The following is a 26058-nucleotide window of genomic DNA, read 5'->3' on the forward strand; positions in this document are numbered from 1 at the left end:
AAAAAAAAAAAAAAGAAAGAAAAAAAAAATTCTGCTTCTAGCCTGCAGGTCCAAATGGGTGCCTTAAAACCACAGCATTTATGTTGCCTCCTCTTTGATCACTATGTTGCTGCTTTTCTTTCACTGTCAGACAAAATACCCGACACCCAGAGTCAGAGGGGAAAGGTCTATTTGACTCACAGTTTGTAGAGCTTTCAGTCCCTAGTCGTCTGGCTCCAAGGCAGGGTGACACATGGAAGAGGGGATCCCAGAGGAGAAACGGTTCATGGTGCCCACATGGTAGCAAAAGTAACAAGGGATATTCACAGCGTCTTTCTACCCCTTTTATCTTATTCAGACTGCTCAGGGTGGGTAGCACTCACACCCTGGTGCCCTTGGGCCCAGCCATGAATCAATCACACACTCTAGACTCAAGTCACTTCTGAAAAAGTGTGAGGCGTTGGGGGGAAGACATCGAAACACAAGCCATAACGATCGTGATTTTCTACTACCGATTTCTCTCTTGAAGTTTCTATTACTTTCTACCTGTACCTATGCTGTTAGCTGTCCCTTAGTGCTCTCATATTCTAAGACATATTAGCTAATGGACGAGCCACATATCATCCCAGCAGCCTTAGGACCGGATATTCCCTGGGTCTGGGATCCCTTGTCCATCTCTGCTGGCTAGAATCTGCTGTTTCCCTCTTCCTAGGTTTGGACACATCTACGGGCACCTTTGGCATCATATTTATAGAGTTTTCCAGGTGGAGAATGATTTCACCCTAGAACATTGAAAGTATTAGTGAGTCTCTTTTCTTTATAATGTGTGACCTTTTCCCTCCTTGAAGCTTTGAGGTTTTTCTTTTTAAGTATGTTGTTCTGAGTGGTCACTATAATGGGGCTAGGTAGGTAGAGCTCTTTCTCTGTCCATTCTTTCAGAAGAAGGGAGTGTATTCCAAACTGAAGACTCTTGGCTTCCTTTGGCTGTAGTACATATCTTCCTATGATTTGCTTGAATATTTTCAACTCTTTGTGTCTTTCTGAGGTACTAGTGAGTAGAAATGGCCCTTACAGTTTGTCCCATATTTATCAGCTTTTGCTTTTGTGTTTGTTGAAAAGTTTGGTATATTTCCACGATTTTGTTTTCAAGCATATCTACTAAATTGTTGGTAGTTATATTTAATTCATTAAGACCATTTTCTTGTTCTACTTGGGTTTGGTAAATGTTATTTCCTTGAATTTTTAAATAATGTTTATAAGAATGATTTTTAAGCTCTTTTTGTTGCTAAACTCTTCCCCCAAGGTTATTTTTGTATTTTTCAAAATTTGACATCTCTCTCTCCATGTCACTAGACGTCCTTACAGTTTAGAGAGTTCTGTCTGGTATGAAGGAAGGGAGCTTGGGCGCATGGTGTGTGTGTGTCTCTGCTTTTACATAAGCAGACCTCTTCTCTCACTGGTTCTGTCTCTGTCCTCCTGGAATTTCCTCAGTGGTCAAACAATACTGACTTGTAACTTTGATTTAGAGAGAGTGCACTGGGAGCTGGCTATTGGTCTGAAAGTCTGTGAATGCCTAAAACAGGAACAGTTTTCCTCTGAAGCACCAAGCAATTTGGAAATGCCAGCTTTTCCCAGTTTGTTCAGTTTCTTTAGATGATTTCATCATCTGTTTTGCCTGGGGACAAAACACTGCCTGCCTGCTCCGTGTGTATACATTGTGGATGGGCGTCTGTCTGGAAGAACCCTGGCATATTCGGCCCCTCGATAATCTGGTTTCCACTCTATCTTGAATTCCCTCACCCCGCTTGTGCCTACAGGCTCTGTACTCTTTGAAGTTCTAAGGCAGATTCACTGTGGTCCTTTTCAGAGCTCTCAGTCTAAGGTAGGCTGACAACCTTGCTCTTTTTTTCCTCTGTCAAATGCCTCCCATCTGATTTTATATTCAAGGAATTTATGAGACGCTTCCTGTAGGGATGCACACAAACCTCTTCTGTTGTCTGATGGGCCAGTTTGCCCTTTTGCTCTTAGTCATTCCTCTGCATCCTTCCGCTCTGCTCCTGATCACAAGGACGCTTCCTTGCCACCTGGCTTCACACAGGTTCAGTACGAGAGAGAAGGGAGGAGGCAGATATTTCTCCTGTTCCTCTTTGCCTTGGGAGCCTCAGTACATTCAGCAGCATTTCCTCCAGTTCATCCAACACAACACCTTCTGACTCCAAGCAGCCCTTACTCCAATATTCCAGTTCTACCCTGACAGTCCTAGATCCTGTGCTTTGCCAATAATAACTTGTTCCTTTGTCCCTGCAGCCCTACTGATGGCAGTAGCCATGGATGTTGCTAATTTAGCTGGCTTTTTATGTCTCCCAATGTCTTTATAAATAGCTCAACAACTGAGACTTGAGCCCCAGTTAGAGCCCAAAACTAAAGAACACAAGCCCATGAGAACAGCCCTTCCAAGGTCAGTCAGGACCCAGCGCTTGGCAGGACACCTCTGAAAGAGCCCTGCAACTCCGGAGGGTCTACAACCTCCCAGTAGACAGTAGTCAAACAATGGATATTGTGCCACCTAGAGGGTCACCAGAGACAAAAGAGGGGGCCACATGGTCAAGCAAGACTGTGACTTTTCCTGGCAAATGACACAATCATTAGGGAAGAAGCCCCAAAAGTAATCCCTGAGCAAGCTGACCTGACTTTGAAAAATAGAGATAGATGATAGATAGACAGACAGACAGACAGATAGATAGAATATTTGATTTCATATTGCCATGATGTTGACTGTCTGCTCCTAGTCTTGGGTTAACCCTTCTGGACAGATAGAGGCCGATATTAATGGTAAAAGGTTTATACCAAATGCTGCCTGATTTGGTCTGGCTACTACCTCTTTTTGGTGCCACTATTCTTTTTTTTTAACCTTTTGGTACTAGGGATTGAACTCGGGAACTCGCACTTGTGACAAAGGCAGCAGAACCACTCAGCTAAATCCCTGACTCTCTACGTTTAATTTTTGACACTGGGTTGTTTGGCATGGTTAGACAATCAAATTTAAGCATCAATGACTTGCTAATGTCCTTAACCTCTTTTCCAGGCTACCAAAAAGGGATGGCTCTTTGAACAACAGAATTTGAAATTCCTATATCTCCTTTAGATTAGTCAAAATGAGACTTTTGATTCCTATTTAGGCAGAGTTGTTGTCCCCCTCAATCTGACACAGCCATGGGAAGACAGGCCATCAGCCTCTCTCTGTTCCTTAGCGCAAAGTCTTGAGTGGGAGCATGAGTTAAGACAGAATAAGTAAAGACAAGTAAGAAGAAGACAAGGAAAATCACAATTTAAAATTTTTAGGAAGACTTGATTTCAGGACTCAATCAAAGTTAGCCAAGGCTTTCCTTATCTGCCATCTCTAGACTTGTTTATACTTCTTTTCTTCCAGGCGCATTACACTCCAAATTCCTTAAAGATACTGTCCCTGAATTAGCTTAGCTGATAAGATAAAGCAAGATCAAGCACAGAAACCTGACCTTAAAAAAAAAAAAACCAATTCAAAAGTTTCAAGGTATGTTTTTTAGAAAAAGCATCTTTAGAAAAACCAGAATATATATAATAGACTGGGTCCTGTCTTTCCCCTGTAAGATGGGCCCACCGTTCACCTGCAAAGTGGCCGTTGTCTTTTTACCCACTGGTGCACCATTGCTTTTCTTCTGTAAACCAACGTCCAATCCCACATTTTCTATGGATTCACAAATTGCACAGATTCCCACCATCAAAAGCACATAAATACTCCCTGCTCTCCATTATAGTGTACCTATTCCTGGAGGGTTTGTGCTTCACTGGGTGAACTTTAATTTCTGCCTAATAAACCTCTTTATACCTCTAAGAAATAGTCCCTGTATCAAATTCTCTTTCTTTGTAACTATTTGGCTCAATTTTCTTTACTGAATTTCAAGAGAAGTAGGAAAAGGGGTATTCCGTGTGAAGTATCCATACTTGTAATTCAGTGGAGCTCTGGAGGAAATAAGAGGCCAAGGTGGCCATGTGTCCACTCTGCCCCTTTGAATTGGAAAATGTAAGTATTTTCAGGTTTTCCATACATATTACCGAATGGTCTAATAGGATATCTGTACCAGATTGCATCACTGATGGCGATATGGTATCTATATCCTGACAGTCTCAGAGCGTAGATCTTGGTACTTTTTCAAAAATTGTTGTATCTAATCTTTGTATAGGGGATCAATAAAAATACAGGTTTTCTGACTGGCTGAAAAGATGTCATATTTGTACATTAAACTAACAGCTGGAATTGATCCATGAGGAGAGAGAGCCCACAGAGCCTTCCTGACTTTTGGGTCGAGATGGCTGGATGAGATAAGAAGGAGCCTAGAATCCCAACAGTATGGGAAACATGCAAAATGCAGCTTTCCCAGTATTTGCTTCCAGTATCTCAAAGGGAGGAATTACTGTGGCTCTCCAAAGAAGGAAAATTCCCCAAATAGAGAAAGTTATCTCTAAGATCCAAATTATTAAAGCATGACTCAGAGGAGAGTTGCACCTCAGAAAAAACAGACAAAAATCTGTGTCTAACAATCCTGCTTTCTAGTTTAATAATCCTTTGGAAAAAGTTGTCCCTCATAGATTTCCAACTGCAAAAGTGAAATCAGAATGGGATTACTGGAAATAAGGAACTTCCCAAAGAAAGACACTGCCTTTCCTACACCTTTTGGAACAATGTCATCATTGCAGCTTTTACTGGAATGTGGAAGTAACAATTTGGCACCTTGATTAGCCACATCTGGCCATGACTCAGCCCATTTTATAATGACTTTGGCCAATATTTCTTTTCAGTGCAATAACTCTCTCTATGCTCATCGCCTTATGAATTACTAGCAGTCAACCTACCATCCACCCAAGTAGGACCTCCTGGGTCCTTCATGTGCCTTCTACCTGCAGGGAGACAGAGCCACGCTTTTCCACCAGCTCATTGGCTGTGCTCAAAGCATATCATTTAGGTTCCGCTGTAGTTTCCTAACCTAGAAAATGAGGCTAAATAACCCCAGAAATTTGCTCTCAGCCCTGAGCAGGAACTCTGATGGTTGGAGGTAGAGTCCTCAGGAAAGCTATTTAGCTAGGTCCTTTTATTTACGAAGGGTTTCAACTCTTTTCTCAAAAGGTTATTTTACTTTTTTATGTGCTATTGCGTGATTTTGAGGAGTTAAAATGTGCTGCAGTTTTTGTAATAACTTTAATTTTTTTTTAGTATTCAAGAAGACTCAAAACGCAAGCATCTCAGCCATCTTTTGACATCAGAGAGGGTTTGGCCCTTGACTCCACATCTCCTTTCTGCTCCCCACAGTCTTTGGACGGGGAATTGTGGGATGGAGAAGAGACTAGGTTTGATGCAGTGACGAATTGGTGTTCTGACTAAATGCAAATGTTTCGGTGACTGCTGGGGTGGAACCCAAAATTCTGCCAAGTTAGGATTAGCACCAGTGGTGCTTTCCCCTTGGTGGAGATTCGGCCCAGAATCACGGTTAACCAGAACTAAAGTGGCCAAATGGCCTTTAATTACAGTAACCTCCAGAAGTACTTTCCAAAGCTTCAAAGAAAGAGAAAACGGAAAGCACCCTCAAACACCCTGACACACTGTTTGGATCTTGTTAGTATTTGTAACTCTTCATCAAAGAGTATTTTTAATGAGATGAATTCAAAGCCAAAATGGTCAACAGATTAGGACAAGTCAGGCACAAAAAATGTCTCCAGGGCTTTTTATAAGAATTTCATTTCACTCTCCCCCTGCGCACACACAGTTTCACATCTTATTAGTCATCTTTGACCCTTCAGAAGCAAGGTAGGGTCCACAAACTGTTTCTGAAAACAACTATTTATCATTGTGTACGTCACAAGTTATTGAGATTTGCTGTATAATTTATTTTCTGAGGAATTTAAATTTAGTATTATTTGTCCCTTCTTAAAGATGGGATATCAAAGTGTGTGGTGTGACTGAAGTGATCTGTGTTTTACTTTTATTGAAAGAGAAGTCAACTTTGGCAAGCTGACTTGCTTTAGGGGCACTGGCGTGTCAGGCCGGAAGCCTCTAGGAGGGGCAGAGAAGGTGTAAAACCCGATATGGGAGACCTCTTCCATCTCACCTGCTCTCCTCTCAGAGCTCTTTACTGTTCATTAAATATGTGTTTCGACTCAGTCTAGCTCCTCAACCGTGACGGAGAGCAAAGATAATGGCGCCATCTTTGCATCTCCCAAGATCAGTTTTGTCTCCTGGTCTCAGCCCATGTCAACACACTAGTTTGCCATCTCTGTATTCCCAGGAATGCCCAGAAGCAAAGTGTGTGTGAGTGTGTGTGAGTGTGTGTGTGTGTGTACGTTTGTGACAAATGACATCCCTGTTTTATGAAAAAACTGAGAAGCAAGGAGGACTTTTTCCCCCAAGTTTTCAGCAGATATCTGGAAATTATCTGTCTCAAAGCAACAAGCAAAGACGGAAACAAAATAAAAGAAAAATGACCAATTTAGATGATATTCTGAAGTACAAATAAAAGGAAAAAGATGTCCGCTGTGTTCCCAAAAAAGGACATTGTGAAAGAATACACATAGGGAAAGAACTGGTCTTGAATGGAAGGAAGGATCATCTGTCCATCTGTAGAGCTTGAGCTGGGCAGGTTATGGGTGAAGTTGAGTGGTCTGAGAAATGTGAGGGCTGGTTGTCTTGTGGGGGAATTTCTGAATTGTGGCCTAGGCTGTGACTACCCTCTCTGTGTGGTGCCTGCCCTATCTGCTGCTTCGGGTGACTTTCAAAAAGAGGCTTAGGGGCTGTGTGAAGCAGACAGCTAGGCCAAGGGGATGCAGCTTGGAATATCAGAATTAGGGATTTCAGATATCCGCTAATCAATCCCACCGTGGTGCAGTCGCCACTGTGCTGTAGTTGTGTGTGCCGTGGGCTTGTCCCTGACTGGTGTGCACGTAGGTGCAATCAGCTGTCTTTTGGGCAAATGTTTTCAGTTAGCTGTAAGAAACATTTGCCTCCTGTTTCAGGGTCATCGTGGCTGAGGTAGGTATGGGATTCATTGCTTTCAGCAGCTGTATCCTGGTGGGAAAGGGAGAGCCAAGATTAGCTCACAGACAGGCAGAAAGAACAGCGAGTTTTACACCCACCAGCTTTTCAAACGATAGCCAGTGACGTCTGACCAGAGTTGAGTAATGCGCTGGAGAACTGTACTGCCCACTTTGCAAAATGTAATCTTTAACCCTTTGTAGGGATGGACCTTGCGCCACTGTGCCATGGGAAAACAATGAAGAAAGCACCGAGGAGTCTCCTATGGACAGAAAGTGGGTAGAAAGAAGGCAGCATGTCTCCCTCCACTCTTCTGCCCTGGGAAGTACCAGAAAAGTTCAAAAGAGGAGGAGAAACCCCACTCAGACTCCCACGAACCTGGACCTGGGATGCTCTGCTCCATTTTCCAAGATTTGAGGAGGGATTTATATAAAAGCATTCTCCAAAAACAAAGAACAAGCTTGTTCCTTAAATATATTGTAAATGTTCTAAAGGACAGATTTTATATGATGCAAATAATTACCTACAAATTAGATAAAACATTTTGCTTCCCACTTAAATGATCACCCAGTGGCTGTATATATATATGTTTTCCAGTAAACAATAATAGCAAATACTCCAGTGGTGTTTGGATATGAGGACTTGCTGTGCTGGAAATCACAATGTTAATGTCTACAGATTGGGAAGATACAGATGATCGAGCACTGCTGTTAATTCAGTGAAGCAAGTAAGTGAAGTTGTGTTTTATTCATCACCTCCTCTGTAGACACTTTCAAAATAGCGGTGTGTTGTATGACATCGTATTTATTTAGTCTCCCTGTCCTGAGCGCGCATATGGATTTACAGACCTCTCATGGTAGATTCTGCTCCCCTCAGGGGTCTGAGACCTGCTGTGGGGGCCACAGCGTGGGACAGCCGTGTGATTGATGACGGTAAGAAGGCCCGGGGCACATCTGCTCTCTTCTCTTGCTTTCATCCTCCCGGCCTCACACTTTCTTCCCGAAACTCTGCACTCTGCTGTGTTTACTGAAGATGTTTTCTGTATAAACTTTGACAAGTTGGTTATGACTTTCCACAGTGGAAACATTTTTCATGCTAAAAAAATGAGTTGCACCTTGAGTGGAGGAGATTTGTGCATCTGGGAGAAAAGTCTTTTAATTCCAGATTCATCCGGTTCTTCCCCAGAGTGCAGTAAGAGCTTACTCCTTAAGCTGGGAGGTGAACATGTGGTTGTGGGATGCGTGGCTCTTCATACCTTGGAGATATAAATATTTTATGTAAATTAAGTCAAAAAGGATTTTCTGCACCTCAGTTCCAGCTGTTTCTCTTTACAATGTGATCACAATACCCCCACACACACACCCAAAGACCTACCAATAAAGCTGTTTCTTGCTGCACAGAGCACAGCCAGATAACATTTTAAATTTCCTTTCCGGGCACATTTATCCTTCCACATTTTGTCAGAACTCAGGATGCACAATGTGCCTGTGAACCTCTGTCCAACTGTGCTTTCTTTCCTGTGTGTCTGCTTTGAGGTGATAGTTGTGACCTTCTCTCAAGTGACTGCCTTGATCTTTTGTGCATATGCGCTTTATGTGTCTCTCTCCTTTTACATCAACCATATCCTCCTCTCTTCATGGCACAACTTTCCAGCCATGCTGGCTACACACAAGGGTGTCACAGTGAGTTTCCATCCACCCCACTCTGGCTTCTGCCCGTTGCTCCACCGGAAGTGCTCCTGCCACAGTCACAACGCACCTATATCTGGGGCCAGAGGTCACTTCATGGTTCACAGATCACGCCGCCTCTCCCAGGTGCTGGTGACATATTGATCATCCTTTCTCTAAGTGTCTCCATAGCTTTGCTTACCCCGTTCTCATTCTTTGATTCACATATTTATTCAGAAAGCCTTTTTCTGAGTACAAGGGATAGAGCAGTGGAGAAGATGGCCTGGGTGCTTGTCTTCATGAATCGACTTTTGGCAGTCATCAGAAGAGCAAACATGCAGTCACAATAGAGCGAGAAAGCAAGGCTGAAGAAAATGCCATTAGGAAAGGAACTTAGAAAAATGCCTGCTTGGGGTTGGAAAGGTCAGGGACAACTTCCTGAGCAGAGCAACACTTCCTCCCAGACTCGTCAGCAAACTAGGAGTTGGCCAGAGGAGGAGGAAGTTAGTGAGAAAGGGTGTCACAACACTGTGCCCCAATCACATACAGGGTCTTTTAGGGGGAGAGGGGATCGAAGGAGAGAACAGACAAAATGTCGCTGGAGTGAGTCAGTGTCACATTATGACGAGCCTGTAAGAGAAGACGAGAAGACTGGCCTTCTCCACTGAGGAGCCTGCAAGGGTCACAGGGATGGGGTGACTGAGGAGGGAGCAAGAGTTGGCATGGGGCAAAGTCAAAGGAAGAAAGACTTGTAGGAGGCCGGGACTCCAGTCCCACACAATGGCTAACTACGCACTGATTCTGTTGTTTCTTCCCGCGGAACAGTGAATGCTCTCTCCCTTCCATTAGCACTGCCATGGTGTGTTATTGGAGGGAGAAACAATTTGTTGTTACCAAGGAAGAAACAATAGAATTGGAAGATCGGTTGGGGCCAGAACCGGAGACCATTCCTGGTCACAGAGGGGAAAGAGTCAGGGACAAACACAGTGAGATTTCCAGCGTGGGCAGCCAAGTACACACAGGAGCTGTTCACCAATAGGGAAAGCACCAGGTAAGACGAACAAGCTGGTGCTACACATGGAAGGGAGATTCCGAATTCAGTTGGGATTTGTTGATAGCTTTCAAAAGCGGAGACACAGCTGGACAAGGCATGGGGGCCCTGAGAGGTACCGGCTGTCCTCTGTGCCTCTCAGAAGAGGTAAGGAAATGATCCTGTTCCAGGATCCTTATCCGGGAACTTGTCTGAGTGAGCCAGAGTACCAGACGTGGAGAAGGGGAGGCCACAGCCGGGGAACTTCCCTCTCTTTTCAGCAGGAGAACACTTCGCATGACAGACAGACAGACACCATGGCTCAGGGTCCACTGTTCGTGAGAGTCACACACACACCTGGCACCAGAAGCCACATGCCCTCCTTGTCAAGCTCTCCGCAGTGTGGTTGAGGTTCATCAGTCATCAGAGAGGCCAGGGCAGGAGCAACATGGAACTAAAACTTGGGTTGGGGAGCCTTGTCTTTTCTCAGCATTTTGGCAAGGGCTTGCCAATGAAGTTCAAGTTTAGGGTCAGCAAATCAGCCCAAGTTAAAATAAGTACAGAGAGATGAGGTATAAGAAGAGGAATGAACTTTTCAATGTTGTTGGTGTGGTGCATGCATTGGCTTTTGTATTTTGCAGTACACTATTGGCAGTAGACGACATTTTTTTTCAAGATCACTGCCATCATGATCCTATCTAGAGCAATACATTAAAAATAATATGAAAAATGAGGAACTTAGTTCCAGTGATTTCTAAGTAGCTGTACAAATTACTACATCTTTGTTTAACACCAGAAACATTTCTAAGACTTCCAGTTGAAGTATTTTGCTGTTCGAGAGAGAAAAATAAAATAATTCCAAGTCTCTGGTCTAAAGGACCAGAGTTTTCCAGCTCATATACCCCACCATCTATCATCTACGCAGTCCTACACATCTCCCCGTGGTAATACCGTATATGGCACACAATCTGCTGTATCAAAGGCTATTAACATACCATTAATGGAGTGCGTTTCACTTCAGGAAGCGTGTAAAGAATTCCCAGAAAAGTATACTTGGTAAATATGTCTTAGTCATGTTTCTCCTTGCTGGGACAAAATATTTGACATCCAAAAATTAAAGGAGGAGATTTATTTTGGTTCACAGATTGCAGAGCTTTCAGTCCAGAGACTGCCGGCTCTAAAACTGGACCTAGGGCAAAAGGGCACAGTGGAGGAGAGATGCTCAAGTCATGGCAGCCTGGAAGCAGAGATGAGGGGAGGAGCCAGGGAAGGCTGAGCGCTTCCAGGCCTTGCTCAGGCGCCACCTCTCAGGACCAGACCTGACCTCCTAACAACAAGTGTGCTTTTTTCCTCCACCGTCCATCCAGTCACCTTCCCAAGGCTGCAGGGACACCTGATCTAAACATTAACAATATCTTATGCATAGACTTTTCCTCAGAGTCAGGAGCCCTTGTAGCAGCTGCAAGGAGGACAGCTCACTAGTGACCAGCGTTTCTGTAAGCAGGACACACTGAGCTTCCCAACAGTGTCTCGCTTGGCTTGGCAGCGCCAATTCCCCTGGCTATGTCAGTCGGTTAGTCATCCTCGGCCCCACCAGAGTGATTTAACCCCGTTTACAAGGAAGTGATTGTTCTCCTGCCCCTGTGGATGTGGTTCCTCAGTCACGAGCACCAGTGAGGAGGATCCTTCCTCGGCAGTGTTGGGCTCAGATGAAAGTGGCCACGGGGTCACTCTAGCTGTCCCCTCCCGGCAAGCTGTGCTGCTGATCACCACCATATGTTACCTTACTTTGTCCAAAGCTGCCTGGAATTACTGCTTTCTGCTTCTGGAGATAACACAACTGAAGTTCAGTGAAAGAAAGACATTTTCCAAGGCCACCCAGCACCCAGTGCTTGGCTCTTGAGTCTGTCCCAGACTCGCTCAACCCATGTCTTCCAAAGATCATTCTCAGAGAACCAGGGGTCCTCCCACAGTCACAGCAGCTCCTCTTCTATTGTCTTATATATTGGGGTGTCGTGAAGGACTCAATAAAATGAGAGTCTCCAGCCTTGTTTTATAAACAGCCTGAAGCTTCCTCCTTACCTCTGCAGTCTCTGCCCAGCATGTGGGCTGGCTGCTCACTGTACACAAGCACAGACACTGTAGCTGAGCACCTGAGGCCTCCACAGGCCAACGCAAAGAATAATCCCTATGAATAATTGCCTGTGAAGTCAGAAATCCTGTGTCAGTAGCTCTGGGTTAGATCAGCTGAGGCTTGAAACTGTTCACGGGAGAAGACAGAGTAGCCGGGAAAATGAACGCTCGAGGATCTTTGGTATGAGTGCACGAGTTACTGATGATTCAGGTGTGTTCCAGGGTGAGAGACAGGGCAGGTGTATTTTGTTAGTGGGGAGCCTGGAAAAATTGCCACAGCGGAGACCCACTGGAGAGGCTGGGTACAGACAGGGGCAGACAGAGAAACTTTATCTTTCCCACAATGGTCTGATATCATGTGGCAGAAATAATCATAACAATAACACAGAAAGAAAAGCAAAACCAAGTGATGGCTCCGATTCATCCCAGAGTCTGAAGGGCAGCTTTAATAAGATTAAATTTAGGTTACTCTAACCACTTAGTGAGTTTTGACAACTTTTTTCTACTCCCAGTTCTGCATTTGGAAGAATATTTCAGTCTTCAATCTAGAAAGGGCTGTGATTTCACAACTCAGAAAAGATGCTCTGAGAATTTATTGTACTGCATGAAACCCTTTCAAATTTAAAGCACCACTCATCTGACAGATAAGAGCACAGTGACACAGCACACATCACGAACACCCGGGGAGTACATGCCATGCATTTCCCATGCAACACTAGACTGTGCTTCGAGACTTCTAAACACCGTAAGGCAGGAGCCAGGCAATCTGCTGCTTTGATACCACGAGCAGTTTCCTGTGTCTCAGGAAGCGGGGTACTACCGCAGGTGGCTTTCTCTTCCAGGAAAACCAACCATTCCTACTCTGGAAAATAAATATTCTCTGTTCTTGGGGAAGAACCAACAACCGGGATTCAGACACTTTCATCTCAAAGGACTTGAGTGTTGTAAATTAAATGTACTCTAAAGCAGAGACTTTTCTTTCTCTGAAGACTGTTTTTGGGGTGGAAGAAGGAAGAGGCCAGGTGGAAACAGTTCTCTTTTCTTTATATGGGTCTATGCTGCTTTACAATGGTGTGATGTTTCTTCCTGGGGGAACCCTCTCAGTTTAGTTTCTCCCTCTGCCTCTCCCTCTCCCTCCCCCATTCTTTCTCCCTCCCCTGCCATGTTTGTGTTATTGTCAACTTGTCCACCATATATCAAGATCTTAGAGTCAGACAACCCAAAGCTTGCAAGGAAGTTGCCTGTGCCTGAAAACAGCACTTTGGTAGACTGAGTACTGGGCTTGGTCTAGACTAGAACTATAGATGCTGCACAGCAGAGGCCAATAAATGACCCAATAGCCCCAGTTTAAGGGATATACACTGGTATTGATCCATTTATCTGCTGAAGTGCACAGGCTAAGGCCAACTGTGAGGCAGAGTGTATGAATTAACTTACTCTCCCAGGAAAAGGGCAGCAAACAATGTCCAGGATGGGTTTATAGACAAAAGAACCCAGCAGCCACACAGGGTGGAGGCTGAGGTCTTCACTTTGGATAAAGTTAATATGACACCTGTGCACCTTACATTGTTGGGACTCGGATATAAGATTTCCACGTAGAAATGTAAAATGTGAACCCTATGGACACTGAGAGTCAGATACTATCCTCTTAAACTGGATTTAGGAAAGTGTCTGTTCTACTAGAATTTCATTGAGCCAAGCAACAAACTATGCCTTTTGCTTTTCTCGGCATTGATGCTCTTGTGTATATTATGATACAGATTTAAATCATTATCTCAGAAATATCTAGTGAGCATATACTGTATGCTCAGTACTACTCTAAGCAATGAAGTTTGTAGGGAGAACCAGAGAGGCTGCTCTAATTATATTCGCAGTCCACTGTGAAGAGAAGGTTGAGAAGCAAATGCACTCTGTAGCCCAGCAGGCTCTGATGATGTGTGTTGTGTAAACACAAGCCATGGATGCAAGGCAAGCTATCAAACTATATGCGCCGGGCAGGGAGGGAGGGCACCCTTCACATGGGTGTCAGGGAAGGCCTCCCCGAGGGCGTGGATATGAGACAGGGGAGCAACTCTGGAGGTCTGAGCGGCTCCACACTCCAGCCAGGAAGGGCAGGGTGGTGCATGTGGAAGCAAGAGGTCCCTGATTGTTCATGGCACAGCAGTCACATGAGCGTGGCCGCACCAGAATGAAGGTGGGTGGGAGACAACACCAGGCGGGTGGAGCCCAGGCCCAGGCAGGTCATTTCCCGAGCCTTCGAAGCACCCATGGCAAAGATCTTGGCTTCTACTGGAAGGCACAGGGTGGAATGGGAGAGTGTTGAGGAGAGAATCCAGCTCCTGGCTGCTCTGGGAAACCACTGAGGCTCCCCAGGAAGACTGAGGGGGCTGGTGCAGTGATCCGGTGAAGCAGGGTCTGACTGGTTCTAGCTCTGAAGTTGGTAAGAGGGAATCCGATTCTGGGTGTGCTTGGCTTGGAATTGGGCGTCAGCTGTGAGAGCTATAGATGAATCAAGGAGTACTTGAGTGCCAAGGAATGCATGACCATTTACGGAATGAGAGAGACCGTTGAAGAATGCCTGACAGGAATGTTTGAATGTCGGATTTATGTGTCTACTGGACATCCGAGGACAAAGGGCCAGAAGGCAGTTGGCATTTTTCAGTGTATAAAGTTACTTAAAGCGTCAGTCTCCATGAGCTCACTTGGAGAGCTGTATTAGTCAGCTCCTGGTGCATACTAAAATACCATAGACCAGGAGGCCTAAGAACAGAAATTTATTTTCTTTCAGTTCTGGCTGATTTAATTCCCAGTGACGGATCCTTCCTGTTTTGTAGAGGACTCCCTGCTCTCTGTGTCCTTGCATAGCGAAGGCAGAGGGGGTTCTTCTGACTCTTCTTGTCCAGCTACTGATCTTTGTCGGAACCTGATTATCTCCTAAAGTCTCCACCTCCAATCCTCACCACATAGATGATGGAGTTTGGCCTTCAGTACATGAAGTTGGGGCAGAGCAGAATTCAGTACAAAGAAGAGCCACAGAATAGACTAGAACAGGCCCAAGCACAGAGCTCTTCACAGGGATTGGGAAAACTGAGAGCAAGCAGAAATGTTAAAAGAGGATTGTTGTGGAATTGGAAGAGAACTAAAAGAGAGAGCAAAACACAAAGCATTGCAAGCTGAAGACCTGAGAATAGGCACTGAACTCAGCAATGTGAAAGCCTTGGTCACCCAGACGAGGGCGCAGACATGATGACTGGACTGTACTGGATTTCAAGAGAAAAGGGGAAATGGGCCTTGGCACGGCTTGGTCGGGAACATGGCTTGGAGATGTAAAGATGTTCTAAATCTCAAACTATTCACGACTGATGCAGAACGATCACCTACGCATAAATAGGCCTACTCAGGAGGAGCTGGGGGCTGTGTGAAGCCCCCTTATCTCCAGTTGTCCAGTAAAAGATATCACGGGTGTCAGCCGTACAGCGAGTGGCACTTCCGGAGGTGAGAGAGCCCCGTCAGTGGCCGCCGCGAGCACTGCTCAGGAACTGCGATGCTTTTGGCACACAAATCCGCAAATGCCCAGTGCAAACGTGGCCTAGGCAGCCCCTTGCACACACAGGGTCTGTGTGGACAGGAAGTCTACGTGGGCAATGCAAACAAAATCCTGTTTGCCTCTCTTCACCTTTCTCTGTGCTTATACCCCTGGGTTTTTGTTAACATTTAAAAAAGATATTTAAAACTGCGCTTGAGCCACCTTGTAAAATGAAAGAGTACATTGTACAGGCACCGAAGGTCCACACCAGTGCTTTTATCAAAGTCAGGGTCCTGCTCTGTGGCACTAATTGGAACCATGTGTCGAAAATGCAAGACAGGACTTTCAGCTGTTCTTTAATTAAGTGGAATAAAATCAGGACTAAACCTCACGTTTCTTTTTAAGGTGAGGCTGTTGGGAGTTGTTCTCTTAGCAGGCCTGATGGATGACTCCAAGCAGGGGCACTGGCACCTGCATCTGGGCTCCCGGGATGTTGGTAGTTGCTTTATTTAAGGAACTTTCAATGATTCTATTATGTTTTTTAGCTACACTCATAGAAGGCCTGGTTGCAAATGTTTTTCAGATAAGGAGATTAAAGGAAGTGAGAGAAAGCCTAATTATTTTCAAGTGCCCAGGAAGATTGACTCACGAATGATTTTTTTTTATATAATCTTACAGTTGCTGCAAAAATCATTAGGAGGTGGAAAAAGTTCCTCCTTGCACAGTTGCCCATTGGAATCTGTGGAGAAATAGCAGCCGATAGATGTGCCTAATAGAAAATATTCTCATTTTCCACTGAAACTTAAAAACAAACTATAATTTGATTTTTTACAGTGAGATTTCTGCTACTGTTTACATAGGGAAAAGGGATACTTTATGGTTCTTAATTGTCCTGAGGTCAAAATCCCAGGGAATAAAAAGGTCACAATGTCTCCTTTCAGGATTTAAGCATCCATCTTTCCCAATGCTTCACGTTACCTACCATTCATTGAATGCAACCAGTGTATTGAGCTCTAGTCCCTCCCCGAAGCTACAAGAACTGGATCCAGTACCTCTGCAAAAAGCGCCAAAGCCCTAAGGAAGAAATGTGCACAGGGCTTTCAACGGCATGCCGGCGTCTATGGCCCTGGAAAGAGGCACAAATTGAAGCGAATTAATCGTGCCAGTGACCACAGTTACTCCAAAGGTGGATACAGTAAGGGATTTCGAGACATGAAGATGTCATAGCAGAATTGAGAATGCTCAAGGAAGGACAGTGCCACAGAGGGTTAGGGCACTCCTAAAATCATGCCTGGAGAAGGGACCAGTGCCGGGAAGGGGCGCTGGAAGGAGAGGCCCGCTCTGTTCACTGGGGCCGCTGACTAGGCCTGTCGTGCCACATCCAGGACACAGCGGGCAGCTCACGCTACCTCTGCCACTCACACTTCATCACCGCTACAGCCCACAGGCAGGCTTGTTCCCGCCTTTGTGCGGCAACACTGCTGGGCAGCCAGCCACCTGGCACCGCGGTTACTCCTGGAGCTCAGCTCGAGCTCCAGTGCTCTCCTCTCGCTGGGTCCCTTGGCTCCGCCCTCTCCTCCCTGAAGTCTCCCAAAGAAGAGCGAGCAGGCTGGTTCTCCTCTAATCCACGAGCACACCACCCTCTCTGGACGCAGCTGCCTGCCTCATCTGTCTAGACCTGCAAAGTCCACGGCCTGTCTTCTTCATTTCTGTATCCCCAGGGCCTAGCAGAAAGCCTGGGATGAAGTGACACACAAACTTTTGATGAGTAGTCAACACAGCACATTCACATTAGGACTTGTGCGGTAAATAGAGCTCAGAATTTTGTGTAAGCTGAAGAGCCCACGTCCTTGAAGGCAGCCAGAGTTTTCAAGTCATGAAATAAATAAGATTCAAAGAATAGTGAAAATAAAAATATATTGAGTTACTATCACCCAAATCCTTTAGATAACATTTGGTAATTATAGGTAATTACGAAAGTTAATGGTATTATGATAGGGCTATTATGGAAAAGGTCAAACTAAAAGAGAAATGCCTTTCAGAGATGGAAGTATTTTATATACAATTACTCAAGAAAACACCAACATTGTTATTAAATCTCTTCCCCTTCCAATGCCCTAATTCTTGCAGAACGTAATTTTGTCTGACTGGTCACACTTAGTCTTGGGTTACACATTGTGGCACAGGAAGAACTGTCTGCAAGACAGACGTTCCCACTCTGTGGGACTTGAGATCCTAAGGGAAGAACACCAGTCATGGCCCGCATGGAAGAATTCCGAGTTTATGTTTTGGTGGAGAATATGCATACATAAACCAGTGAAAGAATACATGGTCATATTTAAAGCACAGGAATAGATTTTTCTCTAGCCTAAAAAGCACTTGAATGGACACTGCTCTTCTCTGGAAGGTCCATTTCTTATTCTTTGATGGAAAACTTGCTGCTTCTTGCCAGAAATACTCCTTCTTTGGATCGCTCAACACTTCCAATCAGGTCTTGCTTTGCCCGGAAGGGGTCCCGTCCTTCACAGGACATGGCGTGTGTTACGGGGGTAAAAACGGGGTAAGGTTAACAATGAGCAATAGAGAAAATGTGTCACACAAAAGTGCATTACATGACTATTTGATAACAATAAGGCATGAGAAAAGAAAAGGCAGCTCTGTGTGAAGAAAGTAACAGGAATGAGAGGAAGCGAACAGGAAAGGGGAGAGAGGACAGGGCAAAGGCATACGGCATGGCCAGGCAGGGGGCTGGACCCATGGGGCAGCTCAGTAGGAAACCCGTGTGCAGGACAGCGAGAAGCCCTTCGAGAATGGAGTCCCAAATGATAAAATCCAGTGGAAGTGCTTGTTTTCTTTATGGCAAACAGCATCTCTGTCACCCCATTTCAATGAAATTTGAGTGCTTTTTTTGTCACAGGAATCCAAGAAAAAGAAATATGCTCTATGGTTCTGCAAAGAGATGAGAAAGAATCAAGTCAGGGCTGATAAAATATGAGCAACACTGAGAGCCCAGGATTCAGAGAAGTGATTATGAAAATACATCCTTGCAGGAGTTCAAAACAATTTTCAAAATAGGATCTGACTTAAGAAAGATGAAGATTAAGGAGCTTAGTCTATTAAATATCAAAAGAGGTCAAGGAGCCCATAATCTGAGTTTTGTGCTAATCCATGGTGTGTGTGTTCATTTCCAATGAGATGGTCACAATCCAAATCTGCTACACACGCCTCACATACCCCAGGCACTCTGCTGCTGTGTGGGCCGTGTCTTCACACCTTCCAGTTGGGTAATGAGAAAACTCAAATTCAGAAAAGACAAGCTGCCTAGACTTACAGTTACCAGCAGAGAGAAAGAGGGCAAGATCCCAGCTTGAACTGGTCCCTCAACCAACATTTCTAATTTGTTTGTTTTGTCACCAGGTTACAGGCTGAAGACAACTGATTTTGCTCCGTCTAATACACCAAAATTTACTATACACATTGTAAAAATGCCTGTCTTTCTATATGAGTAACTGCATTGTCATGAATTATGAAATATTACTAAATGAAAAACTATTCAGATGTTGGTGGCTTTGCATAGCATTTACCCACTTGCTGTAAGGCGTTAAGCATGGCTAGACAGGGCTCCGCTTGTCTACCTGGGTTGAGGGAGACAGCTCTCCCGGACGTTCCAGCACAGTGGCCTTGGACTAGGTTTATTTCTAATCTGCAGGTCATCAGAGATTAGGCAGTAAGGAGCAGCAGCTCCCTGGCAAATATTCCCTCATGGCAGAGATCATGCTCTCCCAAGGGGACAAGCAGAAGCAGGAAATAGCTCTTGCCTCCTAAGGTCTGTCCTTTTATTGGCCAAAGCCAGGCAATGAATGGGGCAGTGAACAGTAAATAATTACTGAGAACAATTTCATCTTCCATGTAATCTAGCTGCTCCTCTGTAAGCTTAGTCTCTCAAAGAATTATACCTCTTTTGAAAAATGAACCAACATCTTTTTTAACATCATTCAGTAGAAGCCACTGAACAAATTCACAAGCTCGAACACCCAAAATGTTTGCAAAGCATTAATGACCAGTCATCATCTTCAGATATACTCCACATCACTGCCACCATTTCTTGCTAATGGAGCGTCTGCAACACTCCTGATGCTTCTGTTGCATCGCAGATGGGAAAGTGATGAGAGAACGCTGTTTTAAAATAGCCTCTTGACTATTCAGTGAGGCTGAGTAAAAATTGTGGCGCTCTGTAGTAAGTATTTCAGTGATAGCCAACTGTGGGAATTTTCCCATTTGAAATTTTTTTATTCATAAAATTGATAATATATCCTATATTGTCAAAGATCACAGATCTTTAAAATCAGCCAGTGATTATTAGAAAAATGCATCTAATGCAGATAAGCCCTTCACTACACATTAACCAGGTAGACTAAAACATGGGTACCATATTGGATATCCCTGTATATCACTTCAAAATCCTCTGGGCCCCTTCAGTACCAGTCAGATCTTTGGCAATGAGTTTATTCGGGGCCTCACTGTACTTGAGGTCAGAGTGCTTGGCTCCTGGTTCCTCTTGTTCCCTGCAGGAACGTACTGTTCATTCACACAGGGCATCTGAGCTATGAGGTGATATTCATTGGCTACCCTTGACCAGACAGAAAAAGTAACCAATAGACACTTAGTGCTGTCCTTTCTCCCCATGCGTACGCGGTTTTGGGGAAACTTTCAGGAGCACTCTCAGGAGATCAGGAGGGATGCAGCCTGTCACTCACTGGGGTGGATGAGGCATCTTTGCTGTGCCTCCCACATCCTGTTTTATGCTCCTGTCTCACTTCCTGGTTCCTGAGATCTCATCCGGAAATATATTTCTTTTCTCCAAGTCCTCATCTCAGGCTCAGCTTTTGGAGAATGCAAGGTAAAAAGGGTCTTGTATAAGCAGGTGCATAAAAACTGCCTATTTTTCCTACATTTATTCAACTGGCCGTGTTATTTCTAGGATCGCAGTTGAGTTGGAGCCTTGTCTTAGTCAACAGTGCTTCAGAGCCAATATATATCCCATTTTCTGGAAGGCTGGCTACCACATGCTCTTGCCCTTTAGCAAGAACATTTAGTACCTCTCTCCTTTCCTGCAAAGACCAGAGCATTTTGGGTCAGGTTCTCTGTAAGACTGAGAGGAACAGTTAGGATGAAAGGCCTCCAAACAAAGGAAGAGAAATCAACATACCAACAAGAAAATGCATGTAGAATTTTACGCAAATGGAGAAGTAAGTCTGACAAAGAAAACAATGGGGGGTAGATGAAAGAATGTGTATTTCTGAAAGGAAGAAATGAGTCAATATCACCTGGGAAGGATTTTATGTTGAGCGGGTTAAGAAATGGAGTAGAGGGCTAGGAAGAAATAGTGATTAGTTAGTTAATGAAATAATTGCAAAATGTATTTTTCAAGTTAACCTTTTCTAAGACAATGACATAAAGAAAATCACTTTAGGTTACATCATAGAGTGCTTACAAATGAAACCTGCTCTTCTGAAAAGCATTTATTAGAAGCTGTCAGATCAGAAGTGAACATTTTAAATTCAGACAATAGCTACCAATGGATTCATGAATAGTTCTTGTGATGGTATCACTCTCCCTTACAAAATTATCACAATGAGTACAACAATTAACTACTTCATTTCTGGTTTTACTAACTTACAGGTGAATTCATGAGGCCTTTCTTGCATTCAGATGTCAGCTGTAGATGCAGATTTGATGGGCTATGTAAATAATATCGAGGGTAAGAAAGACATAAACATGAAACGATGGCGGTTGCTGTTGTTCTTCTGGACAATGTCTAGCAAGAGGCCCCAGATAGGCCTTCCTTTCTGGTTCCTGATGCCCTGATGTTTGTTGGCAGCCCCATTCCCTGGTGCTATCAGAACTGCACAGCCCAATTCTTTCCAGGTTGTCATTGCATAGCTGAGCTGGAGGTTCAGACTCTCCAGGACCCTGGCCACACCTTCTAACTTGCCTCCTTCATTCTGGGGGTTCACAGTCACAGGCTCAATATAAACCCCACCTGGCCCTACCAACTCTCACCTGGTCTGAGGCAAACAGCCCTGTTCTCAGCCACTTTCCAACCCCTCCCAAATTCCTTCCACCACCCAGTTGAATCTTTTCCTTGGATTCTCGCCCCTAACTGGCAGTTTTGTTCTGCTCTTTAAAGTCACAGTTAATAACAGCATGGTTTCACCCGGTCCCCATGCAGCTCCCTCCCACGTTCTCCCTTCTTTGAGAGGTCCCAAGTTTCACTTCCTAGAATACAGTAAGTAACAGGGCTCTGTGAGTATCATCCCCTGCCATGCCTTGTGCCCAGAACAGAGATTAGCACACATACATTGCCGAATGCATGGATTTATCCTTTAATTCTCCACATGGCCCAGTTCTGCATTTTGTGCATAACTAATCTTTAATAAACATTTGTTGAATCAAAATTACCCAATAAAGAGTTGTTTGGCCCCAAAACACAGAGTCCTGTGTTTATAAATTTAAGTTACAGGCTACTAAGCAAAACTTTTCTAAAATAGTTTTCTGACCTTTGAAATTCACATAATAAAGACATCTCTTCCAGAGAAGGACTTTTTCTTCCATGAACTTTGCTAATGAGGCCCTACTCCCACTGTCTGCTGCCAGGGTGAAGAATTACACATTTTATGATTTAAAAAAAAATTCAGAAATGTAATCTGCTTACCATGGAGGTGAAGATACCAAAGATCCAAAGTGCTACCCTGAAGTATACTTCGATTTCTGTGCCTTACCTTTCGATGCTCTTCCGTGACAATTTGTTTTTGAGTAGAGATGATGGAAAAATGAACAAAGCCTTGGCATGGCAGGGAAGGGTGTGGGCATCTTCTCGCCAGACCCACAGGTGTCTACCCATGCGAGGCAAGAAACAGACAACAGTCTCCATTTCTCCACACCGGATACAGACCAGAAAGCCATTATTCATGGGCTCGCCACTCTCCTTTTCTGTCTTTTCTAACAAGCCAAATTAATCCAAGAACCCAACAATGGTTAAAAGATCCATAGCCCAGAAAAATAAATTCAGAATTTTCAAAATATTATGAACTCTTTGATTTTACTGCTATAATTACTTAGGAAGAACTTTTCTTGTCTCACCAATAATGTTCTTTTTCATTCTGCACACACACACACGCGCGCGCGTGCACACACACACACACACAGTTGCTTATTGACTTTAGTGGTGGTCTCCTTCATGTATGGAACCCCCTGGAAAAATCCAAGATAAGGCTCAGAATACAGTAAGTTCAAAACTACGGTGCAGTTCCAATGTGACTGAGTAGAATTTTGTATTTTATTATCATATGTTTATATTTTATATGTTGATATTTTAATTTTTCCCCTTAAATGTAAGCTATCAGATAAATTAAAATATAGGAAAATTTCTGTTCATAACATTTTGCTATCCTATTGACTTAGTCAAATCCTGCTCTCAATTTAAACAGTAATTTGTAATTTCATCTTCGTTTCTCTCTAGTCAAACGTATGCACATACACATAGTCGAATATTTTATTTTAATCACAAAGACTACTTGAGCTCTCTGGATAACTATTTCTTTGTAACAAATTATCCAGCCAAACTTCAGTCTTTCAAACAAGAATCTTTCTTTTCTTTTCAAAATGGCTTAGCAACTTTATTTTAAAAGCAACATTTGAATGGCTATTATGTAATAGACATATATTACTCAGCCAGCAAACATGAAGCTCCTAGGAGCCCGGCCATCATCTTGGTATTAGGGTAGAGCTATAAATCAGCTGGCCCTGTCTCTGATAGGAGGGACTCATGAGAGCCAGAGCCAGAGCCAGCGGCAGACAGGAATTCCAGACAGTGATGTGCACAGTGAAGAAAAGGTCCCAATGGGACAGGGAAATGGAGGACACAGAACCTTAGAAAAGGTGTAGGAGCATGAGGGTGCTCTGGGGAAGGTACTTGGAGACCATGACATTCAGCTCTGGAGTTGACTGAGGAGAATAAACCAGCCATGTGCCAAGGGGCACCCTAAAAGGGGACACAGCAGTGTGATGGCCCTGAGATCTAGCCCACTTGCAGGGCAGCATGGGCAAGTGGGCAAGGAGCCAGGCAGAACGTCGGTGTGGGGATTGTGGAGCCATGGCAGACTCAGAGACCCTGGTGAGAGTGTGGACTTTGGTCAGAGGGAGAGGATTACTATGGCAGGTAGGGTCTTCATCCAGGCAGAAAAGTGATCCTATCTCAAATTTTAAAAAGTGGGTTTGATTGGACAGTAGGGTAGTGGGGGGGGCGTGTAGTAGAGAGAGAGGTGTAGATAGAGGCAAGGTATGCTTTGGAGGTAAAAATGAAAGGACGTGTTGGGAAGGGGAGCAGAGACACACCAACAAGGACTCCATGGTTTTTAGCTTGAAGGAACTGAGTAAATAATGGCAGTAACGTTTCCAGCATAGAGAAGACCGCAAAATCAGTAATGGTGGGATGTAGCCAGATCTCTGCTTTGGGGATGCTAAACCATCACAAGAAAGGAATGAGCAGATAAATGAACTCGTGTGTTTGAAAATGGTGCCTGGGTGTATCAAGAGTGGATACAAAGAAATATTTTTTTCAGAAAGTTCAAGAAACTCCCTTTGTGACAAATTCACAACACATTTGACATTGTGTGTGTGTGTGTGTGTGTGTATGTGTGTGTGTGTGCATGTGTGTAAATATGACTATAGAGACGGAGGCTGACTCTGGACTTACTAGCTCATATATGTACGTAGATGCCTTTTAACCACATATCCTAGGGTGCCCCAGGCTGACAGTGCGGGCCATGAAGACAAGAGGAATGAAACCTAGGTCCGGGCAATCAAATGTTCAACTGTTAAGGAAAGAAGAAATCGACAAAGAAGTCTAAAAAAGATGAGTGGCCAGAAAGAGGACGGTAAGGAGCATAAACTACTGCACAACTGAAGTGGAGAAAGAGGACAAGGGACCAACTGTGCGGAGGACTGAGGCTGGACCAACCTGGAATTGGCAGTGTGGGGATCCTCACTCATGTTGAGTCTGCTGCAGGGAGTGGACATTCGAGTTGAGAAAAGTGAATACAGAGTGAGAGGTTACCAACGAGAACCAGTGACACAAAACCAAGTGCCAGATGTTACTGCCGACAGACCCACAAAGCATTTATTTTTGAGGAGTACTGTGGAATGTGTGTGGAAATATAAATGATTCTTGATGTCTTTTCTTTTACATGACTTTTCGTTCCACACAAAAAGTGGTTGTATTAGTAAACACTTTTTAAAGACTTGTTACTACAATGAAAAAAGTTAAGCTAAATAACACATCTTATTAATTCAAAAATGTACAAAAGAAAAATATATTTTATATATCATCACACAAATTAAAATTCTCAAGCATACTGCTCAGAATATAACCTTTACAAAAGAAATGCAGGCATTTAAAGGAGATATTTACTTTGTCTTATTTCCAAAATCATCTTGGATAGGATGTTACGCAGCTATCCCATATAACATGCATGAATGAATATGATAACTGTGTCCTTTGTGAGAGAAGTCTGACTTCTTATGCAATCACAGACATGGGAATGATGAGTTTATAACCAGGTACCATTGTTACAAATCATCTCTTCTTATTCATGAGGAATCCACTTCCACTCCTGTCATTAAATTGTATGGTACAGTAATGGCTGGTGCTGGGTGGAAATTTTGCTTTTGCTTTTCTTTTTTTTTTTAATTAAAAAAAATTTTTTTCTTCAATAGGACACGTGTAAATACCAAATAGTTTCTCTGGTGTGAAAAACTAAAAGTGCTTTTTCATTTTAAATAAGTGAATAGAAAATGCAGTCTAGCGAACACTGAAGTACTCTTTCAGGACTGTTAAATTTCATCGAAGAGGTCTTCTGGACTGCTGTTTCTTAGGGTTTCTAAAGACATGTTCTCAGCCGAGATGTACTCCTTTATTGACCTCTCAGGTCGTGAAGGGTCAGGCCTAGGGTCAAAAGAATATCAAGATAATTTTATTTTTAAAAATTCCATTACAGAGTAAAAGAGAATAAAGATACACATGAATGAAATGACAGTTAAATCCTGTTTCAGGATGAATTGAAGATTTATTTCCTTTTTTCTGTTAATTATAAGGCAGAGGAAGAAAATTAAATTTCTTTAATTGCTTTAGAATTAATCTGTCTCCATTTTGAGCTAACAGGAATTCAAGGGCCTACACAATAGTCCTAATCAAGATCCAGAGATAAAATACTCTGCCTCTGGCTATGTAATCCTTTTTCTGTGTGCTAGGATATAGAGGCTTCATAACCCAATCATTTTATGATTGCATCACAATGTACATTTTTCTCTGGCTCCCTAAGTTTTCTCTAGTGGTTAATTAGTAAGTTGGATAAAGTGAAAAAAACAGTCTTCATGTTCATGGAAGTTGCGGATAACACGCAGTTGGCCGACACTTTCCAAATCTGGGCTTAGTACACTTGGGTTTAGGTAGGTTCAATTCTGCGGCAATCCCTACACCCCCGGACTGGCCTCTCTCTGCTGAGTCCCAGGGTAACAGGCTGCCCACTGTGATGACTATGAGCTGGAGGACAACAGGGCTCAGGCACAAGCACAGTTTAGGGACATACATTTGTGTCCT

At 43.8% G+C, this 26058-nt stretch overlaps 1 protein-coding gene across 4 annotated transcripts in view; it reads right to left on the minus strand.

Moving 5' to 3' along the window:
• Xrcc4 (X-ray repair cross complementing 4) overlaps positions 1-26058 on the minus strand; it is a 251954-nt gene that overhangs the window by 17072 nt on the left and 208824 nt on the right. Inside the window, exon 8 of one of the 4 annotated variants that reach the window (XM_033767839.1) lies at positions 8210-8297. The exons of 1 other annotated variant lie outside the window; for it this stretch is intronic. In XM_033767839.1, the coding sequence (XP_033623730.1) occupies positions 8249-8297 (49 nt within the window). In that variant the 3' untranslated portion in view covers positions 8210-8248. Of the gene's footprint in view, positions 1-8209; positions 8298-25180; positions 25405-26058 lie in introns of those variants that run through there. 2 more of the 4 variants (XM_010637143.2, XM_033767836.1) reach the window with 2 other exon arrangements.

This window comes from Fukomys damarensis, unplaced genomic scaffold (genome assembly GCF_012274545.1).
Source record: "Fukomys damarensis isolate Sample0158 unplaced genomic scaffold, DMR_v1.0_HiC HiC_scaffold_3, whole genome shotgun sequence".
Classification (NCBI taxonomy): domain Eukaryota; kingdom Metazoa; phylum Chordata; class Mammalia; order Rodentia; family Bathyergidae; genus Fukomys; species Fukomys damarensis.